Consider the following 11404-nt stretch of genomic DNA (forward strand, 5'->3'; position numbering starts at 1 on the left):
ATGTATTTTAGGGTATGAGACATACTCATACTAAAAAAAATTATTAGTTGTTTATTTGAAATTAGAATTTAACTGGACATCCTGTATTTTATTTGCTAAATCTGGTGACCCTATTTTTAGGTTAAGTTACCTTTGGAATTTCCAGAGGTTTCCAATAAGGGTAGGGGGAGCAGGGAGGCTAATTAATCTTCATTTATATGCTAACACTGTCAGATGGGAAGGCTTCTTCTTCTGGCAGGAAAATTGTAGGTTCTGTGGGATTCCTCAAATACTGGAGACATCTTTCTTACATCTTTTATCATTACTATTTTAGCAGTGCACGTTTTAGTCAGTTGAATTTTCACCTGGAAATTCTTGACAGAGATGACTGGTTTGAAGTATGAAAGTAAGATTGCCATCTGAGAAGTAGAAAAATTAACATCTGGCTTGGAAAGTCCCCTATAAAAAATGTTCACATCCTCAATAATTTCTTCTGTTAGCACACTATCCTCTCTACCCTGTTTGACAAAAACACAACAAAGGCAACACTCACATCTTGTTAAATATACCACATCCCTTCCCCTATTCATGATCACTTCCTGCCACTCTCTGTACTACCCCCCATATAGATTTTTTTTTTTTTTTTTTTTTATAATAGAAAAATCACTAGCCCTTGTGCACCACAAAGAGTGTCTGTCAGGTGTGGATCAATGGGTGGTCATGGACCCCCAGAAACAGGAAAAAGAAAAGCTCACCTCTCAGATGCTTGAAAGCATGAAAACTATGAAAGAGAGGGTGAGAGACAGACAGACAGACAGACAGAGACAGAGAGGGAGGAAGGGAAAGAAAGAGAGGGAAGGAAAGAGGCTGTTAGATCGGACTGACACATGCAGTTTTAGAAATGCACTTCCTGGCATCTAAGTGTATAGCTCATGTCTTATTTTAAGTTGGGATTTCTACACTGGAGAAGAGAAATTTCAACACCAATTTTTCAAAGAAAAAGAGTTCACTTGAAACTCCAACTGTGGTACAGGAATGTAGAATGATAATACTTTCTCAATAGCAACCTCCATCCACTACTCTTTTTTTTAAACACGCCAAAGAGTATACTTATATGTAAAGAACATACTGTTCTGTCCATGTTTCACATACACACAAAATTACTACAAATATTAACAAACACATAGATTGTATCTAAAGGCATAGACGGCTTTGACTATCTGTTACTTGAGTCCAAGTATGCCAGTTTTAGTTCTGGGCCCAACTCCCCGAGTTTCCAGCTTGGCCAGGTACACATACATTATAGCTCTCCTTCATATTTGAAGGTCTTTCCAGAAAGGAGGAAGAGTATGAGAAATGAAATCGAGGCAAAGCAGCCATGGGGTTTAATATCACCATGAAAAGGTGGAGTTAAGCAATATATATTATTAGACCAGAAAAATACTTCTTGGCGCCTCCTGGCATGCAACATCCCTTATGCTAAGACAGTTACTTGCTACATACTCTTTTCAAAAATATAAGTTCCAAATTCCATCCTTTAGACAATGTTCCATATGCTGTTCTGATGATGATATCAACTGATGTCTCTGAATGTCCTTGACTGACCTCAAGAAGAACAGGTCAGGCTGTTTTCTTACTACAGAAAATGGCCAGAAGAGGGTTTGCTCCCTGTTCCCGTGTGCGGTCATGGTGAGGTGGGTGGTTACAGAATGTTCCTGAAAGAGGGCTGGACTCCTGAGGTGCAAAGCGGCCTCCACAATTCCACATCAGCAGAAGCAGCAGAACACAGAAGGGTGTCACTAAGAGGAGTGAAGAGCCCGCTTTGGGTGTTCTAGAACCTTCTAAAGCTCAGTAGGGTCCAGATCCCCGTTTGAACACGCGGTTAGCAATTACATGTGCAGCAGGAGCCCTGGTGAACGCCTGTCTTTGGCCTGCTGAGGTTTTCTGATGGTGACTGTTACTGAAAACGTCTTGCCTGGGGCCCCAGTCACGGCGCCACCCTCGGCGCGTTCCCCTGGAACCCAGAGGAAGGGTGCCAGGCGGACGAGGAATGGTCCCCACTGGGAACGGTGCCTTGCTTCACTTCCTGCCCCCTCCTGCTTGCTTCCTTTCCCCGCTCTCTGCTGCCTCCCTGGGTCCCCGCCTCCACGCTCCTCCCCGGCGGCCCCCAGCGCTCAGGGCGGCGGCGCCGAGGCGCTCGCGTGGCTGTAGGAGCATTTAGACAGAGACGCCCGCGTGCTGCCGCTCTCCGCCTCGTCCCCCACGTCCCCTCGCGCTCCCGGGGGGCCGGGCTTGGGGCAGCAGGGGAACGTGGCCAGGAAGCCGAGGCGGAACCTCTTGTTCATGAAGCAGTAGATGATGGGGTTGACGCAGGACGAGGTGTAGGACAGCAGGAGGATGAAGGAGATGGGGGTCCCCGAGAGGCGGCGCTCGGCAGAGGCGGTGTCAAAGGCCCGCCAGGCGTTGGCGCTGAAGATGGGCATCCAACACAGGAAGAAGAGGACCACGATGACCATGAGCATGCGGATGACACGCTTCTTGGCCACGAGGTTGGCCGCGGGGCTGCTGCTCCTGATGCGGTGGACCCTGTGGCCGCTGCCGGAGGACAGCTGCCGCAGCTCCATCTTCCTTGGGTGCTGGGGTCGCTGCAGGTAGCAGCCGTCGCTGTCCTCATACCTGCCGCTGCTGCCCGAGCTCGGTTTCCTTTCTGGGTGGGCAAGCCACATCACTTATTGTTGGGGATGGGTCATGCCAGACAGAGGGCGTGGAATCCCTGCCCCCTCCGTCCAGGGGCTAAACCAAACTTGAACTGTATTACTCGACGGGCCACCTGGGGCCTGCTCTAACATGGGTAGGTATTGCTCTATACTACTCCTTTCCTTCAAATGAAATGCTACTTAAAACTAATTTTTAAAAATGTGTAGTATAGAATGTGCATAATTTAAAATAGTAAAATAATGTTTTATGTGTGTAGACTGTAAGGATAAAAATTTGTTAAAGAATGAATATCCACACTCTTCTTCCAGCTCCTTAAGGCGGGGAGTTTTCTGCTTACCTGGGGAACCTCCAGTTTGCTTTTACTGCATAATGAGCAAAAATCAACAGAAGCCAGGGAAGACCCTAGATGTATGTGTGGTAAAGAGCTGAGCAGAAGGATGGAGAAGGGTGGTGAGTGATGTAAACAAAGGTGTGGGGTAAGTTGCAGTGAAGAGTGGGCTGTAATGAAAGGGAGGGATGGGGGGTGGGCTTCCCTGGTGGTTCAGTGGTAAAGAATCCACCTACCAATGCAGGAGACATGAGTTTGATCCCTGATCAGGGAAGATCCCACATGCTGCAGGGCACTACAGCTTTTGATTCTGTGCTCTAGAATCCAGGAGCGCAACGACTGAGCCCATGTGCCGCAACTGCTGAAGACCTAGAGCCCCAGAGCCTGTCCTCCACAAGAGAAGCCATCACGATGAGAAGCCCACATACTGCAGCTGGAGAGTAGCCCTTGCTCTCCGCAACTAGAGAAAAGCCTGCGCAGCAGGGAAGACCCAGAACAGCCCCCCAAAAAGAACATGCAGGTCCAAACATTAAAAAAGGGAGGAGCAGGTGAGGTTCCATGGCAGCTATGTCGGGAGTGAAGGGTGGGAGTGAAGGCGGAAAGAGAGGATGGCACCTGGGATGACAATTTGCTTTGCTTGCTCAGGGGTCCATTTGAATATAATATCACAGAGACACTGAACCTATGGGCCCTGAGCTTGTAATTGGGCAATGGGTATAGTATCTCATTTTATTCCATTTAGTACCCTTTTGGGAGAAATAATTTCTTCTTTCTACAGGAAACAGAGACACTGGGTCTCATGACCATGCCTTCCGACACAGAGTCTCTTAAGAATACTTTTGAAAAGTATTTTGAAATACTTTTGAAAAGTATTTTGAAAAGTATATACTCTGGATATATCTAAGTTATAGAAAACAAGGCTTGTGTAATCTTTTGGCATAAACCAACAGATAAAAGATAGTTACCTCGAGCAGACTTCTTCTGGCTAGCATCAAATTTTATTCCTTGGTAAAGTTCCAAAGAGATTAATCCATATGCCACCATCATCACAATTCCAGGAATAAGAAAGAGGATGAGTAACAGGAATGTGTGCCTAATAAAATAAAAAGCAATCCAATAACCAGCAACTCCAGCATTTCAAACTAAGATGAGATGGAATAAACAGGGTTCATCTCCATTTTAATGAGTTGGAGCAAACACATTAATTACCAGTATTTAATATCTTTGGAAATTCCATGTCTGGAGGTTCAGTCATTAGAAAATGTTTACTTCTTTTCTCCCAGATAACGTCTTTTATGAAGGACTAGTTAAATCGGAAAAATTTCATGTTAAGTCTGTGCCTGAAACAAGTTTACATTTAAAACTAATGAGAGCTTTAAAAAAAAACAAGCCAATGAGAGTATGTGAATACCTCAATAAAGCTGTTACTGAAATAACAATAATAAAATTATAAGAGTTTATATTCATTGATGACTTGTTAAATTATTAAATTTCAATATAGTACATATAATACTATATTTAGTTCCCATAATAATTTTTGAAGTGGATACTATTAAGCTAATACCCATTTTACAGATAAGGAAACAGGCAGAATAAATAATTTGTCCAAAGTCACGCAGCTAGTGGTAAAGATGGGATCTGAATTCAAGCATATGATTCTAGATGTTATGCTCTTAAGCATCACAATATATTAATACCATTTGTTGACTTTATAGCACCAGAATCATCAAGTGCATAGGTAGCAATGCTGGAAAACCTTGGTTTTGCAAAATAAAGTATTCTGCCTGTTTCAACCCATTAAGCACAGTGGCAAACTCATTCTAGTGCCTGGGGGGCCAGAGTTATGCTTTCTCTAAACATGTTTGATTCCTGAAGAACTGCAGCCTCCTTCTTCTTGAGTCTGGCCCCTAAATCACTTTTGCAGTCTGGCATGTGTAAGGTTACACAGTTAGGCCATAAAATTGTCAGAGACTCACAGTGGCTGAGCCATTTCTCATTTCAATTGGACATGTTTTGATAAGATTTCTTTTCAAGTCTTGGAAATGTCCCTCATCTGCAACATAATTCTCTGAGCGTGTGTGTAGTATCTTGGTTGAAATGAAAAAAAGGAAGGCAAAGAAGGCAGAGATTATCTTGGTTTTGAGCCATTTTTGAATGTCTAGCCCTCTGCTTCTAAAACATGCTGGGAATTAGTAAACATAATGCCCTGCATTTGCGTAGCCTTTTTGAATATATTTAATGACGTATTCATAAACATTCTCTCATTTGAATCGCACATCCCTCTAGTGATGTATATAAAAAGGTATCTTTATTCTTAAGTCTTTGTGTAAGGAACTTGAACGTCAAGGAAGTTATATAAACTTGTCCAACATCACCTGCTAGTGAGCAAAGAAACAGGTAGCACAACTTTGCATTTGTATTCCTAGTAAAGTGTTCTGTGTAAGTACCGCCGCTGCAACTCTAAGAAAAATCACACGGGATTTGGGGTTTTGGACTCCTCGGTTCTATCTCCAGTTTTTGGCAAACCAGAGCTCTTTTACTGTCTCAGCCAAAATCCCCACTAGACTATCCAGAAGCACACTGCATAGTGGTTAAGCCCAGACGCTCTGTCGTCTCTTCTAGGTTTGGGAACTTGAGCAACTTAACCTCTCCCTGTCTCAGTTTCTTCATCTGTAAAATGGGGACAGTGATAGCACCCACCCTCTGAGGTTTTGAGAGGATTCGTTGACTTTAATACAGGTATGGCATTTCAAATACAACATTCAAAGTGTTCGTTCTCACTATTATTCTAGAAAGAGGTTAAGACAAGTCTTCTAAAAAAAGTCTCCAGGAAACTGATCCTGCAGACACTGGACAATACATTCCAGTTTTTATTAAAACTGAATAATTCTATCAAGTTAGAGTAAACAAATAAACCCAGGCAGCCTTACCAGGACTGCTGCATGACATCACTTGGGAGTAGAAAGCGGCACATATTTGCGGTCTGGTTGTTATTTTTGGTAAAAGGCACCAAGTTGCTATAAATTGGGTATGGAGTCATGATGGTGAAGGAGAGGCACCAGGTAGCAGCAATCACCTTCAAAGCATGGGACTTCGTTTGCCAGACTCGGGACTGTAAGGGTTTGCAAATTGCACCATATCTCTCCAGTGATATGGCGACCAGATTAAAGGTGGAGACACTCACAGAGGTGCCTGGGAAAGGAACAAAGAAGCTGGTGATGTCAGCTCTGAAATCCGAAGTTTATTTGCACATGAGCTTAAGCTTACCTGATCTGCAGAGGTTTGATAGATAGTAAAGGAAAATATTCAGAAGGTAAAGAAATACTGTGTATGTATATTTTAAAAAAATGATTTATTCCCAGCTTTGTTCCCAAAAGGATTTGAGGCAGTTCAAGCAATGTGTTTGCAAATACATTGTATTGCCAATGTATTTTAGATAAGTTTATTGAACTTTGATTACGACCTAGCTCCCTCTTAGGCTGAAGGTGCTCATTAATTAATAACCAAGTGGATGAACTATGTTCCTACCCTACAGAAGAGGTTTCTGAGTGAGCTGTAGAACAACTTTAGTTTTGAGCATGATCTGCATAAAGTTGACCTTTTAATCCAATATTCTCAAGGACAGTGACTCCAAAAATTCAATGGGGTCTGAGATGGGAGTATTAAGACTCTTCCTGAAAATTTCTAGTACACAGACTGTTTTTGAGTGAAACAGTCTAAATTTCAAAATGGAGTGTTGAAAAAATACCTAATAAAAAAGGATGAAGGGGAAAATCCCCATATTGTAACTAATGTTTTTCTCGGGGTAGGAGAAATGGGGTCTTCTTTCTAATTCTTTTTGCTTTTCTGTGTTTTGTAGAAGGATCATTCATCAAACATTCATCATCAGTGAGAAAGACATCAAAACACCTCATCTAAAAGGAAATCAACCCTGAATATTCATTGGAAGGCCTGATGCTAAAGCTGAAGCTCCAATATTTTGGCCACCTGCTGCAAAGAGCCAACTCATTGGAAAAGACCCTGATGCTGGGAAAAATTGAGGGCAGGAGAAGGGGATGCCAGAGGATGAGATGGTTGGATGGCATCACTGAATCAATGGACATGCGTTTGAGCAAACTCTAGGAGTCAGTGAAGGGCAGAGAAGCCTGGTGTGCTACAGTCCATGGGGTCATAAAGAGTCAGACATAACTGAGCAACTGAACAACAACAACAAAAGGATATACTTACAGCATCATCAAAAAACCTAATTTTACTTAATTTTTGTATTTTGTGTGCATATATACTGATTATAATGTCTTACCCCTGTAAGATTCCCTTTAAGTCTTCATCCATAAATTCAGCTGATTCTTCTCTTATCTTTTACCATGATTTCTTAAACCTTCAAATCAATCCCAATTTGGGAGAAGTTCTTAGCCTGGGGCCTTTTGTGAAACTATGTATAAAAATATCCTTTTTCTAGGGAGAATATCTGTAGTGTTCCTCAGAGACTTAAAGGAATCTAGAACCCCAAAACCATAGCTGAGAACTCAGGTTCAGAGATAGGATTTGCTGTTTTACAGGAATTTACCCTAAGGAGTTGATAACATTTGGATTAGAGAATACAGCCCCAAACTCCTCAGAGTGAAATTTATTGTTGTTCACTCTCTTAGTCATGTCCGACTCTGCAGCACACCAGGCTTCCCTATCCTTCACCATCTCTTGGAGTTTGCACAAACTCACGTCCACCGAGTCGGTGATGCCATCCAACCATCTCATCCTCCGTTGAGCCCCTTCTCCTCCTGCCTTCAATCTTTCCCAGCATCAGAGTCTGAGTCAGCTCTTCGCATCAGGTGAGCAAAGTTTTGGAGCATCAGCTTCAGCATCAGTCTTTCCGATGAATATTCAGGGTTGATCTCCTTTAGGCTGGACTGGTTTGCTCTCCTTGCAGTCCAAAGGACTCTCAAGAATCTTCTCCAACACCACAGTTCAAAAGTATCAATTCCTTGGTGCTCAGCCTTATAATGGGTCATTATAAACCCATCATCAGGCAAGCACTTTTTTTTTTTTTTGCTGTGTGCATGGGTGCGCAGTCACTTCAGTCGTGTTGGACTCTTTGGGACTCTATGGACTGTAGCCTGGCAGGCCTCTCTGACCATGGGATTCTCCAGGCAAGAATACTGCAGTGAATTGCCATGCCCTTCTCCAGGGGATGTTCCCAACCCAGGGATCAAGCCTATGTCTTCTGTGTCTCCTGCATTGCAGGCAGTTTCTTTACCCGTTGAGCCACCTGGGAAGCCCTTTTGGCTATGTATTAGGAATTTAATGCGTGTTAACTGTTAGGAAGATGAAATTAAGGGAGGAATTGAAATGACTGGAATCAGAAATCCAACAAAACCATTATGGTATTGCAAACACTTTTAGAATTATCTTGCTTTTCATTTTCTAGAACAGTCTGTACTGGGTATTTTCAGAAAGAGTGTTAAGGCTCCTAGCTCAGACCCCAGCTATTTTAAAACATTTTTTTTATTGACGTGAAATTCATATAACATAAAATTAATCATTTTAAAGTGAACAACTCTGCGGCATTTAGCACATTTATGTTGTGCAACTACACAAGGCCTCATTTTTAATCTCCTTTCATAAACCCTGGTTAAAATGATTAAATATTGCCGTAGGATATATACAGACAGGCCTTGAAAGCCTGAGGCACTGTGAGATGTTGGTTATTATTATTGCGTCATTGTTTAACAATGATCCTTTTCATTTGTGAGTCCATTTTTCTTTTTAGAGTACTTGGACCCAGGTTGACACTTTCTCGGTTATTTGTCCATGGCATGTAGATCAGTCATTCATCACGTTTTGTCAGCGCTGGATCCTACCTCCTCAGTTGGAAGAAATAAAGGCTTTTAAAGCTTTCTGGTCACTGATAGCTGCCCTAGGCGTCTCAGCTCTGCATATTTTGCAGGGCTTAGGTCAGAACAACCAACTCCTTCTTCATTTCCCGCCTCTTCTCCTCCTCCCCCAACCAGCTCTCAGAATGGGCAAGGGATGAGGCATTTTGGCAGGCAGAGGGGACCAAGAGAAATGTCTTGTTTCTGCCTCAGATGAGCCACAGCAGTTGGCAAAACGAGGCTGTGTATTCACTCACCATTGTAGTGGCCGCCAGTTGGGGTTCAAGTCAGCTCTGTGGCTTACCACCTGTGTGTCCCTGGGCACATTATTAACCTCTCTATGCCTCTGTTCCCCTCTCAGTGAGACAGGGAAGAATAACTGTGTATACTTCATAGAGTGGCTGTGAGATAAAATATGATCATGCAAGTAAAAACAAAGCATTTAGTAGAACATCTGGTACTCAAAAAAAAAAAAAAAAAGATGTACTCAAAGACATTAGCTCTTATGATTTTTCATCATCACCATCACTCTGATTGGCAAAGGCAGCGAGCTGCATATCTCAGTCAATCAGGGTCAGCTTATCCACCCAGGCAGTGGGAGCAAATTCAACTTGTTGTCTAGTGGCAGAGGTTCTCTCTCTCTTTCTGCCTAAGATGGTCCCAGCCCCTGTGAAAAGAGGCTGGAAAGTGAATCCTGAGAAGGGAATCTAGACCTCTGGTGAAACTGGTTTTTGAATAACCCTGTTCCCTATAAGAGCCAGAGGGGCAGCAGAAAAAGCCCTCTTCCGGCAGCTTGGCCATCCCAAAAGCCATGCCTTGGGTTGGGTAGAGCTCAGAGTACAATCAGTGACTTCCAGGAAGGCACAGATCAGCTTGAATCTGTCTGTCTTTCTAACAGAAGCAAGCAAAACCAGTGTCTTCTGTAGTTTCTGACCAAGTTACTCCACTTTGAGGAACTGATCCCCTGACTGGGGAGTGATTTCTGGGGCGTTTCGAGGACGGACTCTCCCATAGAGCCAGCTCCTCTGTCCTTGTTCGCAGCCCCATGCAGTCAGATGTTCTGTTCTGTACACCCATCAGGGCTTCTCTGTGGAGGCTCTCAGGGGTTAAGGAAGGTCTGGGACTGAGTTTCACTGATTTAGAGTGAAACTCCAGAAATAGGCACCAGCCGCAACTCACCCATGAAGTAGGTGGTGGTCTTGCAAACAGCGCTCCCGAAGATGAAATCCTTGAGCAGGTTGGGGATGAGGTTGAATGGCATGCAGAAGAGACAGAGCATGAGGTCGCTGACAGCCAGGGAGAGGAGGAAAATGTTGGTCACTGTTCTCATCCTCTTGTTCCTAACCAGCACCGTAATGACCAGCGTGTTTCCCAGCACGCTGAGCAGGAATATCAAGGAGTATAACAGAATCTGCACGGCCGGCTGCCACTCTGCAAGGAGGAACCCGGACGAGCCGGAGAGATGGAAGTGATGAGGGCAGAATGTTAAAACCCCGGCACACCAAATGAACGCTTATTTCCTGCTGGTTTGTATTTTCAGGGGTGTGCCTCGCCGACCCCAGCTCTCCCCATACTGACGATCTTTTGCAGAAACAAAATGAGGAGAGCACAGAGTGATTTAGTTGCTTCTGAAAGGCTGGTCTGTTAAAGGACTGCTCACTAGGGGAACCACTTTTTCTTAAGAACAAAGCTCCTCCAGTGATTTGCTTTCTTCCCTAGCTGCTAAGCATTATTTCGGTTTAATCACTTCTTCACACCGATTTCCCCCAAGGAAAGGCGACAGCTAGATTGTGACAGCACCTTTTCTGTGATGTTGGTAAGTTCCAGCTTTAACACTTGTACTCCCTCTGGCTCCACTTCAGCTCCTCCTCCCACTGCTTTTGTGCCCCCCAAGTCCTACACGTTAATCCCAACTCTCCCATGGGGAACAATAAGAGCATTGGACTCAGTTCTGCTTTTAGATCTCTTACCCAAACTTCTGAACTGATGACTTTATCCAGTCTCATCTCACGAGGACTGTGTTCTATTTTCACAGTCAGCCTTGCCTTTGCTGATTTTTTCCACAAACTTAAGGTTTTCTGAATTCAGATAACAGCCTCTGACACCTACCTTTGGCAGGATGGGGCTGATCCAAGCAGAAAAGCGTCTCATTTTCGATCCCCAGTTCACAGGGGGGAGTCAGGTTGCTTTCATTCATGAGAAGGCTGTCAACCACATCCATGCTTGCCTGCTGCTTTCCACCAAGTGTTGGCAAGCTGCTGAATGGCTCACTCTCGGCTCAGGCTCATTCCTCTAATGACTGACCGGAGAGTCTCCCAAATGCAACCTGCTGTGGAGAGGCAGGAGGGTAGGGGGAGTGAGTGCCAGGTGTGGGCTCCTGCGGCCATTCTTAAAGGCGACTGGAGTTCAGCACGCTCAGGCCAGCTGGGCAGGCATTTGCACTCCTGTCTTAGAAAGAGCAGCTGATGCGAGCCAAGCCCGCTCCACCTTCCAGGCCCACCCCATTCCT

The 11404-nt window shown here is 44.1% G+C and overlaps 1 protein-coding gene across 1 annotated transcript; it reads right to left on the reverse strand.

The window, feature by feature from the left end:
• Nucleotides 1-1461: 1461 nt before the first annotated feature.
• On the reverse strand, nucleotides 1462-11116 carry CCKAR (cholecystokinin A receptor). The gene is made up of 6 exons (XM_061164779.1): nucleotides 11005-11116; nucleotides 10075-10326; nucleotides 5956-6217; nucleotides 3991-4118; nucleotides 2315-2686; nucleotides 1462-1741 (listed from the first exon to the last, which is right to left on the reverse strand). The coding sequence occupies exons 1-6, from the start codon at nucleotides 11114-11116 to the stop codon at nucleotides 1488-1490; spliced, it is 1380 nt and encodes a 459-aa protein (XP_061020762.1). The 3' UTR covers nucleotides 1462-1487.
• Nucleotides 11117-11404: the final 288 nt, after the last annotated feature.

The sequence above is a fragment of the Dama dama genome, chromosome 17, assembly GCF_033118175.1.
Source record: "Dama dama isolate Ldn47 chromosome 17, ASM3311817v1, whole genome shotgun sequence".
Taxonomy (NCBI): domain Eukaryota; kingdom Metazoa; phylum Chordata; class Mammalia; order Artiodactyla; family Cervidae; genus Dama; species Dama dama.